Source organism: Durio zibethinus, chromosome 4 (genome assembly GCF_047325235.1).
Source record: "Durio zibethinus cultivar Kanyao isolate XHJ-2024 chromosome 4, ASM4732523v1, whole genome shotgun sequence".
Classification (NCBI taxonomy): Eukaryota; Viridiplantae; Streptophyta; class Magnoliopsida; order Malvales; family Malvaceae; genus Durio; species Durio zibethinus.
Window position 1 is genome coordinate 348,935 of NC_143165.1, and position 23,969 is coordinate 372,903.

Consider the following 23,969-nt stretch of genomic DNA (forward strand, 5'->3'; position numbering starts at 1 on the left):
ATAATCATCTTTTTTAATTTGCATGCCCCTAAGGTTTTCTTTTTTAAATCTTAGTCAAGCACTGTAATTGCAATTTAACTCTTTCCCAAATTATTAATTTTGACTTTTGCTAGTCAAAACTCAAATGTGGACTTCTACAAGAAATAAAATTTTAGAGATATATTAATATGGATAAGATCAATTTATATTAGTATAAAATTATTAATTTTATATCACGTTTATATCTTTTTAAGTTTTGTATGATATTTATTTTATTAATTCAATCGCTAAATGTTATTCTTTTAACTTTTAAAACCCATGAGCATGAACCTAATCCAGTGTCTGAGTCAGTGAAGTATATATTACCCAACATAAACTCGTACATCACACATGAATTGTTCTTTCAAATGTAGTTACTTGTTACTTCAAATGAACCCAATGCATTTCTTTATGAGTTCATTTGAAGGAGAGAAATCCCAAATGATATTCAGCTGTGCAAAATTTAAAAAGTAAACGGTTCCGTAACATCACTTTCAATTAGTTATTAGTTTTTAGATAACCTTAATATCCAACTTCACAAGCCACAACCTTATTAGTAAAATAAAATAATATATATTTCAAACATTTTCAGGCTTTAAAAGAAAACCCCTCATGCATTGAGTTGGTCTAATAGTGAATGATAAGGACTAGAAAAAATGACCCCCTAACATAATCGATATTGCAAATCCATTGCAAATGGATTACTTAGTAACAAAAAACATTCACATTTAGTGTGTTACAATAACAAACATATGATTAATACTTGACTCACATACAAATTACCGCCTCTAATGACCCAAGCCCCTGTTAGGTTTTTATAGATGATACAACATGATGAAAGCATCAATTTGAAGTAACTGCTGATTCTTTTCCTAAATGAAATGGCAATTAATATCTTGGATACCAAAACATATATACCCTTAATGCCCTCTGGATCAGGTTCAAATCCTAAATCCCCATAATTCCACAACTGCAATGAAATATAACAAAATTATTTGAAGCAATTCAACAATTTATATACATATAAACATATAGTATAACTTGTCAACAGTAACAAAAGGGCCGATCTGGTTTAACCTTTCAGATTGGAATTCAATTTAATTTCATCGCAATTAAGTTAAATTTAAAGGGTTTGATACCTTGACTATCAGCAAAAAGTGTTATATTACCATCCCTATGTAGAAGAGTCCTTATCAGCTTCACAACCGTGGCCATACCCGGAACATGGCCCTGCATTGCATGTATACTATTAGAAAGTAACATTGAAGATTCCGTGGAATTTTTCTATAAAGTCACAATTATTTTCCGTGGGAGGGAGGGAAAAGATTCCAAGTACTTGGTTTACAAATCTCACCTAGCATTGAAAAGAATTTATGATATCGTAAATTAAAACTAATACAATATTATTTTGATGATAAGATCTATTCAATCTGGACTTCATTTGATTTAAATAGTTGTTGCTGGTTGGTTAACACTAAGACCCTTCATGTAACAAAGCAGCCCAAGTCTCTATTTTACACGTCAAGGTCTCTATTTACACGACAAGGGCACAATCATCTCATGATCAGCTATTCTAGCAAAAGTAGATATTCTTTTTCCCAATCAGAAAGCACAAATGCCTTGGATATACATACGCATAAGATAGGATAGGATAGGATAGGATAGAATAGAAAAGGACTTGAAAATTGATTTCTTGACATGACAATTTGCAATAGGCGATTGTCTTTATGTTTTTTGTAAGTGGTTAACGCAATGTGCTATGTTCAGCCTTGACTTGACTATGGGCTCCTTCAATACCTATCCTGAATTTGTCCAAACTTAGCATCCCAGAGCCCACCATGAAACGGGCCTCTCAATAAGAAAGAAACAGAAAAAAGGGCCTGAGGGTGCTTTCGGATATGTAATACATGTTATATAGAAGCAGCCAAATTAAGTTAGTTTATTCCAAAGTTATTAGCAGAGAAGAGAACATATTTCAAATTGACAAAGGGATGGAGAAAGTAAGTAGCATATACTACTTTCTCAAATTTATTCTTTTTTGATTGATAGGACTACTTTCTGATCAAATTAAACATTATTAACCTATGTCTTCAAAATCATGAAGGCTAGCTGAAATATGCAATCCATATACAGCAAGAGAAATTGATCATGCACCTCCTTGTCCCACCAGACACCTTCGAATCTGCATGAATATATAACATAAATAACAAATTAAACCAAAAAATTTCATCACAAGTTCGTATATATAAATATATATATAATTTGATCTATGATTGTATATTATATAATGCAATATATATATATATGTAATGTGTTCCTTTCATTCTTTTTCCTTTTTTTCTTTTTGGGCAACAATGATAGGCTTGAAGTCGAAGAATGATAAAATTGAAAGCTTGGTAATAAGTGGTGACTATTGATTGTATGGTTAGTAGTAAATATAGACCTGACCTGAGGTAGTTTCTGTCTGAAAGCAACATCCAGGCGTGCATCTAAAGTATTCTCCAACACTATCTTCCCGTCTTCTGAAGCCAACACAACTCCGCCCGAGCTATTTCATATATTTCATGCATGTATAAACCAAGCAAAACAATAAGGTTTTCATGTTACTCCCGATTAAGGCAGGAAGGCAGAAAATGATATTACGTACCAGTAAGGTTGATGGGAATCAGCCTTGGTGGGAGGCGGTGGAAGGTAGACATTGTCGATGGTAACCTTAGGGGTTGCTACTTTGATTTTGTCAGCGTAATCTCGTTTTGCTTCTTCTAAAACCGACTCAACCACCTTTCGATCGACCTCTCTGCACCTCAGCAACACTGCTGTCTCCCTCAGCCTCACCAGACTCTCAACAACCAATGCCTTGAGGAGGTTTTCATATCCCCTTTTGTCATTTGAGAGACGCACCAGCTCCTTTCTCGCACTTTCCTTTATGGAGTTCACCAAATCATCCTGTGCTTGAAGCACTTTTATTCTCGACGCGTTCAGTTGCATTGAGTACTCACTGCAAGCACTCAATTATATTTACTTCATCAATATTTATTTATATATATATATATATAACAAAATACTCACATTTTCTTGCGAATTTCCACCTGCTTTCCCTTCCGCTCATACTCTTGTCTGATCTTTCTCCTTTCAGCTTCAACTATTTGCAGCTTTTCAATGTTAAATTCCTGATTCTTATATGTACAGGTCTATAATTATTAGCTGGATGCATGCCTAGGAAAATACTAGTGTGTGTGTGTGTGTGTGTGAATATATATATATATATATATATATATATATCAAAACAAAGAAGAAGATCAATTACAACCTCTTCAGCAGAGACAGAAATCTCATTGGCTTTCTCCTCAGCCTCTTGGCGGATGAATCTCACCATCTGCTGAATTTGCCTTGACACATCTCCATCATTCATTCTTCTTTTTTTTTTTAATTTGCTAATTGATTGCTAAGGATTTTTTAATTAATAACAAATCAATCAAATAGGATTTATCAAGTTATAATGAGAATGAGATTCTTTTTCTTTTTATTTAGTCAATTCTGTACGTTGGGAAGCTAACAAAACTGCTTGCCTCCCCTGTCTATGGCGAAATTTCCTGCCAAATTCTTTATTTCTGTTTTGGACCTTGAATGATTCCGAATTTTGAATGATATTTTAATTTATTTATTAAAAAATGAAAAAAAATTATTTTTCTATATACCAATTAATTATCGTATATGTTCACTTTAAAATTTTAGTTTTTTAATTCTTATAAATATATTTTAATGAAACATGGATCAACTCTTGTAATCTTTAGTTTGAAATTTATAAACAATTTTTTAACATGGTCGAAAGTTTGCTTTGAGCTTAATCCTACGTGATTAATAACAAAATTCTTATCAATTGAATTAATCGGTGTGAATAGTTTTTTCTTTTTATTTGAAAATACCAAGTGAGCATTGATTTGCTCCTCTCTTTATTTTTTTTTTCTATAAATGGTTAATGATTGTTACATTAATTAATTCATTGTGACCAAGGATTACACGTCAAATGTAGGTTGAGATTTTGGTCAACGAGTAAACATGAAGAAGAAGAAGCCCATTGCTGGTGAGAAGGCCAATGTCAAGTGTTATTGCAGAGGCAGAGGCGGAGGCAGGGGCATTCCCTATTGTTTTTGGATTCATTAAGGAACACAATACATTGGATTCGGGAGTTTGAAAGTTCGGTTGCCCAAACATTCTCCTTGCAAATCAGTCCATTGGTCGCCAACATTCCCCCATATCCTGTACCCTTCTTCCATTAATTGCTTTCGAATTTCAGACTTGAAAACCACCGCACTTTTCCCTTTGAAAGGTTGGGTCCTGTTAATTTAGAAACAAAAACAAATTAAAAACGATTTTAATCAATCTATTACTTGGTTTAAATGTCTCAGTGATTTGATTAGCCTCCAAATATACCCATCACTTCAATCTTCATGATAGTAATTTGGCTAACAATGATTCTCACTTCAAGACCGGACAGGTATGTCAAGTTGCGTGGTTTGGCAGCTTAGGATGAAGAGGAACCTGAATCGATGTGTCTTTCCTTATCTAAAACATTTGGGTGTCTGATAACTCCAAATTAAGATAACAATAATAATAATAATAAAATAAAGACTTGCATGAACGTTGACTACATATGACAAAATTCCACAACTATAAGCAGCATTAAATTAATAAAACTTAATTAGCTAAGCCTATTTTGTAATTTATGATTCAAATGTTATAAATAGTATCTGAAATTTATGCTAACTGGAAGTAGTGTTAAGTAATTAATATGTGTTTGCAACTATTCATTTCCAAATTATTTTTGGAATCTAATTGACCTTCTTCTCTTAATGTTTCAAAGCAAGCAAGTTAGCTTTCTGTGTCCATGCGTCAGCTTCCTGGAAATTTCTCCTCATAGAGACATTGACCTTTCCAAGATATTAATACCCCACATATCATATAAAGAAGAAAAGTAAAAGTTGGTGTACCAATAATGCACGCGTCTTACCTAAAAATCACCCTTTCATAGCCGACAAATCCTTGGTTATGCAAATTAGCAATGGTGGAGGGGGCTAGCGTCTCCTCGTCTCTTCCAGTTAGCAGGAACACCTTAAATCCGCTGTCGATCAGCTTGGTAAACAATCCAAGTACAGCAGGAATCGCTGGACACCCTCCCTTCATTGCCCATGCCTTGAAAGCCGAAGGATCATAAGGGTCACACCTATATATATGGCTCACAAATTAAGTTGAAATTCAATTAGCCAGGAAGGATCTATTGATCAAATTAAACCTTGATAATAATTAATTGAGGTAGCAAATTAAAATTAGTACCCGTATTTCTTTCCCTTGTAGTAAAAGATATTTGAGATGCAGGTGTCATCAACATCCAGGATCCAAGCATCCATGCCATCGCCACCCACAACTAGATCCCTAACGTAGCTCTCTATTTGTTCCACGATATAGTTAACGTCCTGCTCGTATTGCCCGCCAATCATGTAAGTTTCAATGTAGCCAAGGCAATGAGTTGGGACGGTGCGCCATCCACGCACATTGTTGGTCTCCACCGCCATTCTCCAGCTCAAGCACTCGTTAGGGACACTGTCAGCTGGTGCACTTCTTCTCGAGTAAGCATTTGTGCCAATTGCCTTGGAAAATATTGCTAAAATGAAAAATATGAATGTCTCTCGCACCCAATTCACCATTACTATAATCATATTCTGTCCCTAGGAAATAAAACCCAAATGCAAAATATCTCAGTTATTATTGGAACAAGAATTAGTTAAAGAAGAAAACTTATATAAATAAATATATGTATAAATACTATGTTTATAGCATATGTCTAATTATATTTGTTCTTGTGTTACAGGCAAATTAAGAGAGATGATGGAGGAAAGTAAAGATGTCAACCCGCTAATTAAATAGTAAATCATTTCGAACTTATATAAGTGCTTGTGTAAAATGAATAGAATGACAGTTTTTATCTAAGATATAGAAAGAAAAAAAAATCGCTGCTTTCAAGCATTTGGCATCATGAGTACATGTGTCTCTGGTAGGATTCGAATCCCTTTTCCTTCAAAAAACCCATTAAGTCATTAACTGAAATAGAAAACAAACATATCATTAGGAGAGATTTGATAAAGATGGCAATCACCATGATGAGGGTATTGCAAGCACATGAATTGCCAGACAAACGATGGCGCTAAGCGATGTGGTTTGGTTTGGCTGGTTTATATAGTCTATAAAGAGCATGAAAAAGGCACGATGACCACTCGACAGTCATCAATAGTGATGGCAGTGGATAACGCAAGCAGTAGGAGAAATTAATTTTACGACCATAGAATCCGCATAGATATAATTTTCTTGTGGAAATTTGAGGTAGCTAGCAGAAAAAAAATGGCAGGCAGTGAGGATAATATATCTTTTTGCTCTGACTAGCAAGACCTTGTCTGCCACGTGAGTTGCACCGAATTATATAAAAGTATTCTTGGTTGACTCCTGCTCTACTATTTTGGCCTATTTCAAGAAGCAAGGTTGAAGAATCAAGCTTCAGTGAGTGGCTGGGGAAGGAAACGGTAATATTAGTATTACGGAAATTAAGACCGTGTCTGATCACTAATTAATAATCGGTTAATGATTGTTTCTGATTTAAATATTAGTCTCCCACATGATATCTCTTCTAATTAACTAAACAAAGAATCCAAAATAATGAGATTTAAATTCCAACATATTACTTGCAACGATCAAACCTCATTTGCAACGGTTGAAGCAAATGGTCCCTAGCTAGCTAAGTTCTTCAATATATGTTTCCAACCTTACAAGTTCAGTGCATATTCTTGCCATTTTTTTTACTTATCAAACGCACACAAAATTGATTAAACTTTTGATAACTAGCCTCTGTGTAAAGGATGAGGAGGACGCCAATCAAACCATAAGAACTGTATTATGAAGAAGTACTTATTCTAATTTCTAAGACTAAGAACACAAATACTCTTGGAATAAAGGAAGAGGTCAAAAAGATAATAGAAGATGGAGGCTGCTGCCTTGAAAGAGATCCGAAACAGCAAGAAATTAATATATATAATCTCCAACAAAAGAACAACAAATCATATACCAGATTTGAAATGAGAGAATGAATATGTAGACTGTCTGAGATAATTTGAGTGGAGTACCGTTTGAGCTGCTATAGCTTGTACCAAACGTCTCTCAATTTATAGTTGGATTCTTTAACCCATCAGTTACGTCCACAAATTCATTGGATGGATCAAAGTTTAATGATTGACTATAGGTATTGGACTCTTTTTTTCAAGAGGATCTACATATGATCACTTAATTTATTGTCCCAAATGAATGAAGTGTTGAGAGGTGCAATTTAAAGCGAAGGAACAAGTGATAGGTGAGATGAGATAATTGACTTTAGGCTAAATTTTCAACACGTGCTGTCTAACCTAAAATTAATTGCAAATAAGTAACTCAGTTTAAATGTAAAATCACAATATATATAGGTTTTGGTTTATATTAGTGTCAATATATAACTTATATATATTATCAGTAAATTAAATAATTTATTAATAAGATGAATTAGATTATATCACTTTATTAATAAATACATTTTTAAAAAATATATTAATTATTTGTATATTTATTTTAAAAATTTATATTTATTCATTAATAAAATAATATTATTTAATTTATTAACAGTTAACATATAAAATTTATATACTAATAATACATTAAATATAATCTTATACAAATCCAAAACTTAACTAATGTAAATTTTATTACATTAGGTGTATCCTGACAGTTTGTCAAGCAAATAAGGGATAATTCCAGAACAATAAGTAATATGAAACACTTGAAAATGAAAAAAAAAAAAAATGGAGTCGGTCTAGTATCATGGTTGTCTATCTGTAATTAGTATCCTTTAACAATTACCAATAAAAACTGAATAAGTTGAGATTTGAGAGAAAAATGCAAATGAATCACAATCACCCAAGAAAAAAGATGCAAATGAATCACCTTGCAAACATTGGTTTGAGAAAGGAAGGATGGCACACCTAAAATAAGGGAGACTCGGGTAGCGGAGCTAGCAGCAAGTAGAAAACTTTTTTTCTCGAATTAGAGAGAAAAGCATTTTAACATGACATTCCCTTGTAAAAATGAAAAAATGCTAAGACTTGCAATGCTATCTAATGAAGCAAAAGCAAAGAATGAACAACCAACAAGCATAATTAGGAAGGTATATAAAGGGGAGAGCTAGAGAATAGATTATGAGGGCAGATAGAACCCTAAATCAGGCTCTAAGCCGTATAGGTGCGGGTGTCGTCAGAGAGCACAAAATTAAAGGGTTGTGATGTAGCCCAGAAGAGGAGTTACCCAGTGAAAATAGATAATAATCAAATCGATCAGCAAAACCAACCGCCAGGGTCTGCAATGCGGGGAAGCCAAGGTTTAACCCAAAAGTGGGGTTGGAGTCAGAGCCCATTCATTGGGATAAAGTGGAGGCATAACCATCTCTGTCTCACGATGCCGTACTGTAGTGTTCGTCTGTGCATTATACAATCCCCAATTTCATTTTTTCCATTTAGCATTGTGATCACCATATGCATGCGTATATAGATTTGGTTATTTAATTATGATATAATTTGTTGGTTGATTATAATATAATTATAACTTTTCTTGTATTTATTACTTCATTTAAAAAAAAAAAAGTCTTTCATTCACTATTAGGTAATTCCTTATTAATCTACGTAAGTCAACAATGTGCTGACCAATCCATATTCGGTGTATAAATGTTAGGAATTATTATTCATACAATATATATATATAGTTAGTTAATTACAATAATAAGGTGCTAGTCAGTGAAGTTGGATGCTTCTTATCAAGTCAATGCCAAGCTACTTTAGTTTCAGTGCGATTCAAGAGACCAATGAGGTATCCTCTCAATGGCAAAGGCAAAGAGGAGGCTCAATACCTTTGGACATCATGTTTAAGTTTCACCATAAATGACTTTGTGAATTGATTTGTTTATTAGGTTTATTTTATTGATTTTATATGCAGGATGGTAATAGTTGCTTTTATTTTTAATTATCACTTGTATTTGTAACTTTATAAATAAATAAAAAGGTGTGATTCAAGAGATGATAGAATATACATCATTAATTACTTAACGCCAGTAGCTCGGAGGATTTAAAGATGATGTGGGATATACAATCTCTCTTTCTATGTAATGTGTTTTCAAGGTTGCAAACTAATAGTTGATTCAATTCAACTTTAAAATGAATTTATAGAACTAATAATCGTTATAGATTTGAAAGTAAGATCATCCACTATTCCCAAAACCAATATTAATACCATTACCTACCCGTACCACTATGACATTACTTTTTATGTAATATATATATCATTAACTTCATTGCAACATCTCATTTTTCCCACCACAATTAATTACTACTGCAACTCAAGTAGTTCATGATTAGATCTGTGGTGAACCGGATAGATCGGAGATTTTAATAAGATTTTAAAATTTTAATTCAATTTGATCCGTTCAAAATATTATTTAATGAATAAAAATAAAATTTTTAATTTTAAAATATATATTGCAAATATGAGAAGTGATCATCTTATATTTGTTTAAAATTAAAAAGTTTTTCATTTTTTTAAGAATTTATTTTAATAAATTTAAAAAATGAAAAAGACAATTCTAAAGGAAAAAAAATTAATTTCACCCTTAAATTTATTAAAATCAATTATTATAAAAAGATCCTCTTTAAAAATATTAATATTTTAATAACCTTTTAAAAATTAAACATGATAAGTGTCACAATCCATACTAATTAGTATAATATTTTTACTTCAACCCATTAAATTTTACAATTTTATTTCAAAAAAAATATTTCAGAACATTTATATTTTAAATTGTACTTTAATTCTCAAGAAAATGTAAGATTTATGGCCTCTTTCTAAATTCATGACTCGATTCCTTATCTAAAGATTTCCAAAGATCAATCCGATCCAACCCCACTACAAACGCCTATATCCATGATTCTTCTCTTTCGAACCACTATTGTCAATTCTCCTTGCCTCTGTTGGTTTCAAGTCCATCCAATTAGAGGTTAGCTAGTTAGTCTTTTCTGTTTTCTTTTCTTTTCTTTTTTTTTTATTCCTATTAAATCATATGTCAACAATATTCCTTGATTAATTTATATTTATATTCCTCTTGAAGTTGAGCCACATGTTAATTTAACCTAAGAGATAAACAAAAACAAATTGTTTGAGGCTTTAGCCGTTTTGACCCAGATTAAAATAAATGGCATGTTAAATTAATTAATTTAATTTCTTCAGCACTTAATCTGAGTGCTACTTTCTGAAATCTTCTAGTGTTTGGAATTGGGTGGAGCACAAAATTTTGAAACTTCTTGGAGCATGCAGGAGGCACGATTAGCCAAATGGATGGAGAAGTAAGTGTCCAAGCGGTAATTTTATTGGATTAAGGTTTGTAAAAGAAGTAATAATTGCAATGTAATGAACAAAATAAAAAGAAAAAAAAAAAAAAAAAAAGATCAACCTAAAGTAGTAATTAAGGAAAGGTCAGAATTATTAAGTCAACCCTATTGGATTATTGGAGGATTGTTGTTATGATGATGAGATGAGAGAAGATTTTATTTATCAATTATTAGTTATCCATGGTAAATCGATCGAAACCCAATTGGTAAAATAATAGTATATAGTATTACTTGTATCTTTCAGATGAGATTACAAATTAAAGTCGGTGCATGCCTCCAGGAATCAAGCTAAGATGATTTGTCAATCTCCCATTATCAGCTACCAAACCCACCTGCTGGCTGCTTGCAATGTTATTATTCAGTCGGGAATGGGAGACTGACTTCGATCTTTGAGTATATGTTGAAGATTCAAGACTATATTGCAAAAATCTTGTGTGATGATATTGGAAATGATGGCATTATTACCAATTTATAGATTACTTTTTTTTTTTATTTAGTGGTAAAAGGTTTTTGTGTTCTGCCAAGTACATTCTTCTCTAAACCGATTTAAATAAGTTTATTTACATAGGCTCTACTGAATTTATGAAAAGTTATTTTTTTTATAGCCTTCCAACGAATTCGAACTTAAGTAATAAAGAATAAAATTTTATTTTACGACTTGAACTAACCATTGATAGCTTTGGAAACTATTTTAAATAATAATAATAGATCTATTAAAATTTAAAACAAAAATTTATTGAAGGATAATTATTAAATAACATGTGTCACGGAATGGAAATTTCAATTGAATAACTATTTACTGTTACAATTGAGGGATAACTTTTATATTATGGTATAGATATATATAGTTCATATTGAGGTTGGTTCCTAATTAAATCCTAATCTAATTTACCCATCAAAGTCCAACCTACAATGCAATACGTAATTTCTTATGATATTGCATCTATATATAATAAAAATTACAATCATAATCAAATAAATTTTCATATCCATCAAGAAAAAGAAATTAATAAACAAGTACTTATAATCAACAATCAGCAAATCAAAAAGCCAAACATGGCTGTAAAACTTGAATTTAAGAGTTAATAAATATTATTCTAAAATCTCACCCTTTATTATCATTAAAACAATTACCCGATTGCTGCAGTAGAATATATATAATTAACATATATATATATATATATTCATTTGTTTAACAAATTTGGACATGAAATTGCCCCAAAGTTGCTACTGAAACAACGATATGACTAATGGTAATGGTGTTGCCAATGACTCAAAAGAATTCCTTATACAACGCACTAAACAGCAGTAAAAGAAAAAAGAAAAAAGTTCCACAAGAGATCCTGTTAAGTTGCTTTCTAGATCCAAAATTTGCCATCAATAATTGATGGCACATGTGAGACATTGACACCCCAATCCTTTTGCCATTTATTTGTCCCATGCATCGATCCTATCTCCTCTCTTTCTCGTGGGTCTTGCCTAGTTACTTCTCTCGACTGTTGCAAGTGTTGGAATAAGTTTTGAATGAAAAATATGCATGAAAAATGGAAATTGGGGAAGGATGAAAATGTGAAATAATTTCACTTATTTTGGTGAGAGAGAGAGAGAACTGTTTTAAAAAGCTGAGATCAAATCAGTTAGATATTCATTTCTCCGTTCAATTGATTGGTCTAATTAAAGATGTTTTTTTTTATTAAAATTATGAATTTGACATTACAGCAGTGTTAAATATAATAAATATTTAATAAAAATATGAATTTAATTTTATGATAAGATAATTATTATAAAAATAAGATATCAAAATTTTAAATTTTAACACTTATAAATAGATTTTAAATTATTAAATATTAAAAAATTAATGTTAAAAAATAATTTAACGAGGATCTAACTTTATTAATGGAATGTAATTGATTTGTTCTTAACTGATCCACATGCATGTATTTGAAGAACTGTCCCGGACTGGATAAGCTCCACCGTTCAACCGGTTCTGGCAACAGTGATAAATAACATGGGATCATATGTGAAAGAAGAATTTTATTAAAAATAAATTCCAAATTAAAGAAGGATTAAATTGCAGAGAAAGCACAAGTGAAGAACATCCGCCCACAGGTCGCTTTTAAACGGAGGTGGTAGTGTCGGATTCCTCTATTGTTTGATGAATATTTTAGGAAGGAAATTAAGTTTGGTGGTGGGTTAGAGCATTTGATTCTTTCGCACTCTTCATTTTATGAAGGATATAATAATATATAGATAGAGAGAGAGAGAGATCGTCCTGCAATTGGTGATGAGTGTTGACGGACGAGGATGACCCTTCCATCTAACCTCCTTTATGCAGTGCAGGTGCAGGCAGAGGCTCCCCCGCCATGGATGGCCCTCCACGATTCAAAACACGTGTCACGATATTTGTTCGGTTTGGTCCACCCAAAGGACTCCTGTCACGTCTAGGCTTATATCTTAATGGCTTCCGTTTGGATTTCCATAACTCACGTAAAATCATATTATAAAAAATTTTGGAATATTTGGATACCGAGTCGGTGACGAATCCATTTATAACAAAAGAAGGTTCAAGTGACAATAATCATTTATTTTGATATAAAAATTTTGAAATTAAATTAAATTAATAATTTTTATTAAAATTATTTCTAATAAATAATTTTTAATTATTATTTTTATATTATCAGATACAATATATCTTATTTTTATTTTAAAAAGTTAAATAATTTATTTATTTTTGAATTTTTCTAAAAAAAAATTTTCACTCTATAAATCCTTCGTGCACGTCTCCAAAAAAGGATTATAGGTGAGGGATATTATTGTGCTATGTTGTATTAGTTTAATAAGCGTTAAAGAAAAGACTTGACGAAAGCAATAGTGTTTCTCTTTTAGGTGAGGAAAGTAACCTAGTTCAATTGTCACATATATAGTACTAAATATGAGGCTTATAATATGCTTTGATATACCTCATTAAGAAAAACTAAATTTAAAAGTATTATAATAACTTGGGAATAAAAATTTTAATTAACCCTTATAGTGGAAAAAACTCCAAAATTTACAAGTCTAATCATCACTACTATTTCTCTATGTCATGACTAGTTTTTCCATAAAGGGATACATGTTTTATTTTCTCCATTTAATGATTACAAGTTCAAAATGTTATCTAGGACAGGACACATATCACGGACCTAAGGAGGAGTCCTGAATCCCACATCGAACATAATAGGAGGGTCACTGGGGTATAAAAGGGTTCACACCATCTCCGCCTTGTGAGGCACCTTTTGTAAGACAAAACCGTGAGGCCAAAAGGGGCCAGAGCGGATAATACCTCATAAGGGTGTGAACCGTGGCAGGAAGGCTGATTTGGGACGCCGGAAGGGTGAATGCCCAGGTCCCGGAGCCGCGCGGGTTCGGAGCTTAAGTCTCGACCCGTGACAAGTGGTATCAGAGCCAGCCCTAAACCGTTCGATCCACGCCAAGCACCTCGAGGGAGGTAGGTAGGGTGATCAGCCTCCGTGACGAGGGTGTCACGAGGTTGGGTGCAGGAGAATGTCACGGACCTAAGGGGGAGTCCTGAATCCCACATCGAACATAATAGGAGGGTCACTGGGGTATAAAAGGGTTCACACCATCTCCGCCTTGTGAGACGCTTTTTGTAGGACAAAACCGTGAGGCCAGAAGGGACCAGAGCGGATAATACCTCACAATGGTGTGAACCGTGGTAGGAAGGCTGATCTAGGACGCCGAAAGGGTGAATGCCCGGGTCCCGAAGCCGCGCGGGTTCAGAGCTTAAGTCTCGACCCGTGACACACACACTTGGCTGTTAAAATATTTAAATACATATTTTGTAGTTTAATGATATTTTAATTTCATGTAATAAAAAATTTTAATTTAATTTAATTTAATTAATTTTTTAATTAAGTTGGAGGTTTACAAATTTAATTTAGTAATATATATATATATATATATTACTAATTTAATCACATGAATCTTTTAATTTGTCATTTTCTTATCATTTTTATCCAAAGAATTTTTTTCAATAACGAAGGATTTTTTAACATTTAATTTTTATCATTATTTTATTTCTTATTTATTTATATATGTAATATATTAACTAACCTCTTTGATATTAAATTCATAAAAAAATAAATATAATTATTACGAATTATACACCACAAATAAAACCATCATTTTTTGAATCTTACTTTAGGTTTTAAGTATGATTAAAGTTATTAAAATGAATGAGAACCCAACATTTGAGACCTAAAAATCATAAATATTTAATTCATCTCTTATCGACTTAAAAATATCAACTTCATCTCATAGAATAAGTGTTAATAAAAGAGATCATATAGTTAAATTTTCCTTAAAGAATAAAAATTTCAAAAAGAATATTTTTGAGAAAAAGTTGAAAGTGTTAATTTTTTTTAAAAATAAAAATTTTAAAAAAATATTTTAAGGAAAAGTTGAAAGTATCAATTTTTTATAAAGAATAAAAATTTCAAAAAAAAAAGTATTTTTGAGGAAAAGTTGACAGTATCAATTTTTCTACCAATTTTTTTTTGAAAATAAAAATTAAAAAAATATATTTTAAGGAAAAGTTGAAAGTATCAATTTTCCTTAAAGATGAAATTTTCAAAAAATATTTTTCAAAAAATTGAAAGTATCAATTTTTCTTAAAAATGAAAATTTCGAAAGATTTTTTTGAGGAAAAGTTGAAAGTATCAATTTTTCTTGAATAAAGGCATGAATTTTTTAAAAAATAATAATAAAATAAGAAAAATGATCTCTCGGAAAAGTTGAAGTATTATTTTTTTTCTTTTCTTTCTTGAATTCTTTTTTAATGTTAAATAATCTGACGACGGAGCCCTTGCAAGAGAAACAATAATTTTCTTATATACTCTTGATGTTAGGAAATTTTTTTAATTTTTTGTTAAAAGTATTGGAATTAATTAAGAATAATTTTCAATAATTAATTACTCGATATACATTGAATCTACTTTTTCAAGATGCTTGATTCAAACTTAGAATTTCTTTTTTAAAAGGGGCAGATTCAGTTAGTTGACCAATCACACTTAAATAAAAAGATTGGTGGTAATTACTTAAGTCAATGTCTAGCGATAGGTTCACTGACATATACGTTATAATAGTTTAGCGACTCCACTGGGGATATGTCGAGAGTCAGGCTAGCAAATAAATTTGTGTTATCCAAAAGCCTAATAAAATGGATTTTTTTATATTTTTATTTATTTATTTATTTATGTCATGCATATGCATAACATGAGCTCTATACTAGAGCTCTGTCCCTCTAAGAAGGAGTAAAGTACCTATACTTTCGTGAGATTTTAATACCTCCGTAATAGCTCACGAAATACTCTTACTCAAATTGAACCCTTTTCATTTGTAGCCTGTAATGGGTAAGGATCAGAATGCCTTACTAATCTATGATGGACAAGAATGTGAGGAATAATTTGAGAACCTTTAAACTATCAACCTTAAACCACATCTAGTGACCATAAGTAACCTAACCTATAGTTAGAGCCTTACCTTTTTTTACTATAGAAAAATCCAATAGTTAAGTTACATTTTTGCAATGATTGATCTTTCTTGTATGGATATTAACTTTTGTATATGTCAATTGTTATGATAAAGTGCATGTTGGTTGAATTTTTTTTTCTTTCATTTATTTTTCTTTTGTTTAAAATAAGATAACGTTAGGTTGCATATATTTTTTTTGCATTCATTTCATATGTGTTAACTTGAAATCTTAGGGGTTGCACATTAAGATTATTTTTATAATCCTTCTTTCATGAAAAAGCATATAAGTAATGCAAGCATCTTATTTTGTGGTAATCAAAGGTTTAAGGATAACTCAACCATTGACAAATTCAAGCCAACCTACACATCACCCATATAATACTTGATCGTAAACAAAGCAAATGGAACAAAAACGAAGTACCCGTATGGACAAGATCGAGAAAGCTCAAAAGGAGATAAAAGGAGAGTTGATGAAAATGATGAAAATGTTAAAAAAATTGGATAAGGGTAAGACAATAGAAGAGACCTCTAATTCGAATGAGAAATAGGATATTATGGCTCTTCTACACCCTTCTGGGTTTGGCCTAAATCAAGGCAAATCTCCTTAAAATACACAAGCCCCATTGATGCTATTTTCTAAAGCATATCCTGAAATGCCATTTCATAACTATACTAATCCTACCTTTGGGGTAAAGATGTATGATCCAATTGAGGTTTTTGATTTTGATGATTTTAAAGAGAAAGAAAGATTGAAGATGAAAACTTTTAAGGTGATGAAAGATTCAAGTACATAATAAATAAACCTTTTAAAAAAAAGAGTGTGAGCCATTGAAGGAATGGATTATTTTAGCTCTATAGATGTAGCTAAACTATACTTAGTTTTAGATGTGGCTATCCTGTCAAAATTTAAAGTCCCTGAATTTGAAAAATATGATAGGACAAAATGCACAGTAACTTATGTTATCATATACTATTGCAAAATGGTGGCCTATGCTCATACTGAAAAATTATTAATGCATGTGTTTCAAAATAGTCTTACTAACTCAACTGCAAAGTGGTATATCTAGTTAGATTGAGTCCGTATCTATTCCTGAAATGATTTAGCAAAGGCATTCATCGTTCATTATCGATAAATTATAGACTTAGCTCCAGATTATCTATATCTATAAAGTATGAAAAAAAATATTCTGAAAGCTTCAAAGAGTATTCATAAAGGTGAAGAGATATAGCTACTCAAGTTCAATCACTTCTTACTAAAAAAAAAATGACTATCTTATTTATGAGTACTCTAAAGCCTCCATATTTTGAGAAAATGATTAAGAATGCCACAAAAAATTTTATCGATATAGTGATCTTTGGGGAAATGATAGAGAATGTCATTAAGAGTGGTAAGCTTGAAGAAGGAAAGACCTTCAGTATAAAGAAGGTTGGAATGTCCAAAAAAAAAAAGTGAAGCTCAAATTATGAGTTTAGAAGGACAACAGTTCAAAACTTATGCCTCATACCTACATCCAGTATATCCTGCCTATTATCTAGCCATTAATCATGTTGCACTATTTTCTTACTATCATGTTCCATAACTAATCTTTTGACTAGTTTTTCAAACACCTATATATGGGCCTGGTTTTATTACTACACTAACTTTAATGCCTAATAACCAAGCGGGTGGTTTGAAGAGAACTTGAAATAATCAAGAAAAGGCCTACATTGATCTTATTCCCATTACTTACACTGAGTTATTCCTAGAACTGATTAAAAATAACTTAGTATCTCCAATTATTCTAAAATCATTAAAGCCACCCTATCCTCAGTGGTATAATACGAATGTCACATGTGATTACCATAATGGAAATGTGGGTCATTTATAGAAACTTACCCTCCTTTCAAGCACAAGGTGTAAAGTTTGATCTGAAAAAGCTTGGTGAGCTTCAACGAATCAAAAAAATCAGAAGTCAGTAAAAACCTTTCACTTGATCACACAGTGGCATAGTTTTGGGGAAGGTCAAGGATGTTGATACCGGTTGAAGATTGCTTGGATTTCTTTTAGAGTAATGCTAAGATTTCTTTTATGTAATAAAATTTTATTTTTTTTATCATTTTAATAAAAGGCAACTTGATGCATTTCATTACATTTTTTCTTTCATCCAAATCATTATTTTTTATTACTTTCCATATCTATTTTATTCCCATTCTCAAATTTTAAATGGTGAATGTTTGGACAATGATAAACAATAATTCCAAGATTTAATTTTAAAAACTCATTCATATTGATTTGTGGAGACTATTTGAGCAAAAAAGTAATTTACAAGCAGATATCATTCATGAAAAATAGACATGTCTTGGAGGCATCTATTAGTCTGTCTTTGTTCAAAATATGATCACCAATGAAAGCATTCACATTTGAGATAAAAAATAATCGTCTTTCTTTTACCATTCATAAAAATAAAATCATCTATTGCTACCCCTTTTGGGCCTGTTATGATTTTTTCTAAAGATCCCCAACCAAGGATCACCCTCCACACTAGGGGAAAACTATGAAAAAACCTACTTGAAAAGAGAAAAAAATAAAAAAGATAATAAAAGATCTTAAAGATAGGGAGTGAAAAGAAAGAAAAACCCTTTATAAAAAAATAAAAAAAAAAAAAGAAAAATAAATGCCACAAATGATTTGGGGCAAAATAGTGAGAATTTTTTTGTGAGGAATAAGATGAATGAAAAAGAAAAAGTAGTGAAATGAGTGGAATGGGGCAAAATGCCAAGTTGTATCACATGATGAAAAATGATCATTTGGTTTGAACCCTTTAAACATATGTTTTGAGCCTATTTTATCCATTTCTTTCATGACGCCTTACTATAGCTTACATTACAACCTTTAAAAGTTTATTTTGATTGAATGTGAATGCTCAAATTGAATTATCATATGTTGGACTAAGGTATGGTCATGATGGAGTAAGGTAATCATGCTTTGTTCTTATGTTTTAAAGATTGATGTATGGAAGATATGTGAAACCTTTAAACATATGTTTTGGGCCTATTTTATCCATTTCTTTCATGACGCCTCATTATATCCTACATTACAACCTTTAAAAGTCTATTTTGATTGAATGTGAATGCTCAAATTAAATTATCATATGTTGGACTAAGGTATGGTCGTGATGGAGTAAGGTAATCATGCTTTGTTCTTATGTTTTAAAGATTGATGTGTAGAAGATACTAATAATGGATGAAGTAGAAAAAACGAAAAAATAAAAAAAATAAAAAATAAAAAAAAATGAAAAAAAAAGAAGACTCAAATTGAAAATCCAAAAAGGCGATTTAGGTAAAAAAACCTTTGAGCTGAGAGTTGGGTAGATAGTTCATATAGGGAAGATCAAAGACATTTGAAGATCCCCTAAAAGTTGGGGCAAAGTTCAATGAGCTCAAAATAATTTTGAAAGTTAATGGAATGAGTTTTTGAAAAAAAAAATTGGATTAATGTTGAGAATTATCTAAGTATTCATTATTTGGACATTATTACACCATTCAATACCATCCCTAATGACATGCTTTGAAGTTATTCCTTTGCCCATTTATTTTTGTACTAGACTCATTCCTCATTGATTACCTTTTTCCTAATTCATTTTGTGCTCTTTTATTTTTGCTTCCCTAGAATAAATAGAGAAAATGTATGCTTGCATTGTATTTATCATGAATTGAAATGATAATGAATGAAGGACAATGTCTATAAAAGATTCATGCATTCCTTTGAAAAGAAATCCAAGATGACAGGGGCAAAAAGAAAATGAAAAGGATGGCACCCAAATAATGATTTGAAAAGGCAAATGTGGCATCCAAATGATGAATATGGCGATGGATCAACCAATATAATATGTGTGTTGTGACCAAATGCTGGAAATAACATGGATTAGTTAATGAAATTGGTAAATTGATTCTGAAAATGTTAGTGCTGGGAAGTTAAAAAAGAAATGTGAGATAGTGGAGTTTTGAGAACCTTATTACCATAATCAATTAGAATTTCATGGTATTGATTTTAGTGACATGTGTATTACATTGTTGTTTGAATAATACATGTACATAATTTGGTGAATATTTGAATCTTTATTTTGATAACTACATCTGCATCATAGTTTGGTCATGCATTTGCATCATGTAATAAATATTTAAATCATGGTTTAGCATATGACATTTGCATTATTGTGAGAATCTAGGTTATTATATTTGCATCATTGAAAAAGCATTTGCATTACTATCATGCAAAATTTTGAAAAAAATAAGAAAATTTTGAAATTTTAAAACCTTAAATAAGAAAAATTTTTCATAATGAGATTTTTGATGAGGAAACATTCCAATTTTTAAAGTTGTGAAACCTTTTGAACAAGCATTTTCAATGTTGAGGAAGATTTATAAGACCTCCAAGAATAATTTTTCATAATTCAATGAGAATATTTGAATTTTAAATGAGCATCTTGAATTTTTTTATGTGAATCCCCAGTGTTTTTGAATTAGAATCCTTGAAATTTTGAATAAAATCCTATAATTTTTGAATGAGAACCTCTGAAATTTTGGTTGTGAATCCCTAGAAAGTTTTTTGAATGCAAATATTTGAATTTTGTGAATTTTCAATTCTTATGAACCAAAAAATCTTGGAAATTTGAAATTTTTGTGAACAAAAAATTTTTACGAATCTTCAAATTTTGCAAATCTGAAAATCTTGCGAATCTCTAATTTTTGTGAATCTGAAATTCTTATGAATCTCCAATCCTTGCGAATCTGAAAATCATTTAAAGCTCTAATTTTTGCAAATTTGAAATTTTGTTAACCAAAAATTCTTGCAAATCTTCAAAAATTTCAAAAAACATTTTAAGAAAAAATTGAGAGTATAGATTTTCCTTAAAGAATAAAAATTTCAAAAAGAATATTTTTGAGAAAAAGTTGAAAGTTTCAATTTTTCTCGAAAATAAAAATTAAAAAATATATATTTTAAGAAAAAGTTGAAAGTATCAATTTTCCTTAAAGAATAAAAATTTCGAAAAAAAGTATTTTTGAGAAAAAGTTGAAAGTATCAATTTTCATTGAAAATAAAAATTCAAAAAAAAATATTTTAAGGAAAAGTTGAAAGTATCAATTTTTCTTGAAAATGAAAATTTTGAAAGAGTTTTTTTGAGAAAAGGTTGAAAGTATCAATTTTCATTGAATAAATGCATGAATTTTTAAATAATAATAATAATAAAACACGAAAAGCATTCTCCAAGAAAAGTTGAAGTGTTATTTTTTTTCTTTTATTTCTTGAATTATTTTTAAATGTTAAATAATCCAAAGACGGAACTTTTGCAAAAGAGACAATAGTTTTCTTGTATACTTTTGAGGTTAGAGAATTTTTTTAATTTTTTACCAAAAGTATTGGAGTAAATTAAGAATAATTTTTAATAATTAATTACTCAGTAAGATTTTTAAAGCTTAATGGATAACATGAAATCGAGCGATATCATTAATAGGCGTTGTGGGGGTGCTATAACTTTTCTCACACATAATTGCACTTCCGGACCTAATTCTGGTTTTATAGACATTAAATCTATCTTTTTAAGATGTTTGAGTCAAACTTAGGATTTTTCTTTAAAAATGGACAAATTCAGTTAGACGCCCGCCCAATTGCACCTAAATAAAAAGATTAGTGGCAACTCTTTAAGTCAATATTTAGTGATAGGTTCACTGACTTATACGTTATAACATTATTAAATTAATAACTATATACTTTTTATAAAAAAATTTATTAATTTCATTATCTTATTTATATAAAACTTATCCTATATTAAATTATTACTATGTACTCTTGATTTTGTTTTTATATTATCTATTATTTTATATTTATAATCTAGCCTCAAATATAATCTTAAAATATATGTTAAAATATACGTATATATTAACGGGAAAAAGTGCTATGTAATAAATGTGCTCGCTAATAAAATCTTTTAATTTTATTATTTAAAGGTTAATTGGCAAAGATAAATATCAGTGAATTCACTACAATTAAATTATTGATTTTCTTAACGTATAAAAATAAAAATTTAAAACTTAATTTTAACATATATTTTTTAGATTATAAATTTTCTTAATGTTTTTTTTTTATTGATGAGTTCATAAAAATTAAAATAACTTATTTTGAAATGAGTGATTGTCTAATCATGAATTAATCTTATATTTTTATGTTCTTTATCACACATTTTACACTAAAATCCAAATCTCTTTTAATTTTATGTTACCAAACCTAATAAATAGGTTGTTGGAAAAATAAAGACAAAATATGCTTTCCAATTTTAACTGAAATTTTGTATGGAGAATTTTTTATATTTTGATTTCAAATTAAAATAAATACAATAACAACATATGAATTTAGTTAAAAAAATATAATATTATCATATTAAATTTAATTAATTAAAATAATTTTATAAAAAAATAAAAATCCCATGCGTCGCTCGGGTCACAAAGTAGTTATATACTTAAAGATAGAAATATAAGGCAAAATTTATTACTTTCATTGGTGATATAACGCTTCCAAATTTTTAATCTTTTATATGTAATTTTACTTCGCTAATAGGTATAAATGAAAACATATATATTAATTATTCAATCAAATAATTAATAAAACTTATTTTAATATGTAATATTTTACCATAAATTAGAAATTTTGAAGAATTTCTTAAAAATATTAACTTAATATATATTGTATATATTTATTTAATTTAGTTTTAATACTTACATTAATATAAAAAGTTATGATTTTAACTTATTATTATGTGTTAAACTATGAATAGTAAATTAAAAACATTCACTCTTATTTTTCAAGTCATTTACACTTGAACTTTTTCTTCTTTCTTTCTTTATCTTATGAATTACATTTGACATACACTGTGATTACTCTATTTTTTTATATACATAAATAAATGATAATATAGTAGTAAATAATTAATAACTTAATAGTTAATTGTTAAAAACTTAAATATAATCAATATAACTTAATATTAATTATTAATAACTTAATAATAAATTAGTAATAATTTAATAGTAAATAAATGATAGTTTAGTAGTCAAATTTGATAATTTTTAGTAAATTAGTAATAATACAATAATAAATGCATAATACTTTTATAATAAATCAATTATAATATAATTATAAATGCATAATCGCACAGTACTAAATCAAGTATAAGTTAACAAAAAACAAGTAATAACTTAATAGTTAATTATTGATAATGGTAAATCTATTATAAATGAATAGTCTATAATTGATAATTTAGTAGTTATTCATTGAAAACTTAAAAGTAAATCAGTATAACTTAATAGTAAATCATTAATAACATAATAGTTCATCAATGATAATTTAATATAAATCAGTAATAACTTGATAATAAATTATAGATAATTTAGTGATAAATTAGTGATAATTTTGTAATAAATAATTAAAAATTAAGTTTGTAAGTTAATGAAAATGTAATAATAAATATATAAAATATAATAGTAAATAATTAAAATTTTAATAGTAAATTAATAATTTAGTAGTAAATTATTAATAATGCAATTCTAATTTACTAATAATTTAGTTGTATTGCAGTGATAATTTAGTATGTAAATCAGTTAATCATTGATAACTTTTTAGTAAATAATTAGTAAATCAGTAGTAAATCAATTATAACTTTATATAAATCTTCAATAATTTAGTGGTAAATCACCAATAATTTAATGGTAAATCATTCATAACTTAATGACAAATCATTTATAAATTAGTAGTATATTATTGATAGCTTAATAGTAAATAACTGATAACTTAATTGTCAGTTATTAATAACTTTTATTATACTTAAAGTTACTAGGGATTGAACCTTGGATATTTGTAAAATCAAAGTCAAAACTTTCATT

At 29.5% G+C, this 23,969-nt stretch overlaps 2 protein-coding genes across 13 annotated transcripts; both read right to left on the reverse strand.

Moving 5' to 3' along the window:
- Nucleotides 1-706: 706 nt before the first annotated feature.
- Nucleotides 707-3,614, reverse strand: LOC111289093 (V-type proton ATPase subunit E2-like). 11 transcript variants are annotated; one of them, XM_089758916.1, is made up of 7 exons: nucleotides 3,329-3,614; nucleotides 3,088-3,194; nucleotides 2,666-3,016; nucleotides 2,462-2,566; nucleotides 2,173-2,200; nucleotides 1,158-1,248; nucleotides 707-988 (listed from the first exon to the last, which is right to left on the reverse strand). In XM_089758916.1, exons 1-7 carry the CDS (start codon nucleotides 3,428-3,430, stop codon nucleotides 960-962), a joined length of 813 nt encoding a protein of 270 aa, XP_089615042.1. In that variant the 5' UTR covers nucleotides 3,431-3,614; the 3' UTR covers nucleotides 707-959. The 11 variants fall into 11 exon arrangements, 9 of the variants coding, with proteins under 9 accessions (XP_089615042.1, XP_089615049.1, XP_089615048.1 ...); XM_089758923.1 differs by having other exon boundaries at nucleotides 709-988; nucleotides 3,108-3,194; nucleotides 3,329-3,484; XM_089758921.1 differs by having other exon boundaries at nucleotides 710-988; nucleotides 3,108-3,188; nucleotides 3,329-3,485.
- Nucleotides 3,615-4,072: 458 nt separating this feature from the next.
- Nucleotides 4,073-6,476, reverse strand: LOC111289092 (acid phosphatase 1-like). 2 transcript variants are annotated; one of them, XM_089758925.1, is made up of 4 exons: nucleotides 6,173-6,476; nucleotides 5,353-5,738; nucleotides 5,030-5,242; nucleotides 4,073-4,356 (listed from the first exon to the last, which is right to left on the reverse strand). In XM_089758925.1, exons 1-4 carry the CDS (start codon nucleotides 6,173-6,175, stop codon nucleotides 4,179-4,181), a joined length of 780 nt encoding a protein of 259 aa, XP_089615051.1. In that variant the 5' UTR covers nucleotides 6,176-6,476; the 3' UTR covers nucleotides 4,073-4,178. The 2 variants fall into 2 exon arrangements, with proteins under 2 accessions (XP_089615051.1, XP_089615050.1); XM_089758924.1 differs by having other exon boundaries at nucleotides 5,353-5,744; nucleotides 6,173-6,475.
- Between the last annotated feature and the right edge of the window lie 17,493 nt (nucleotides 6,477-23,969).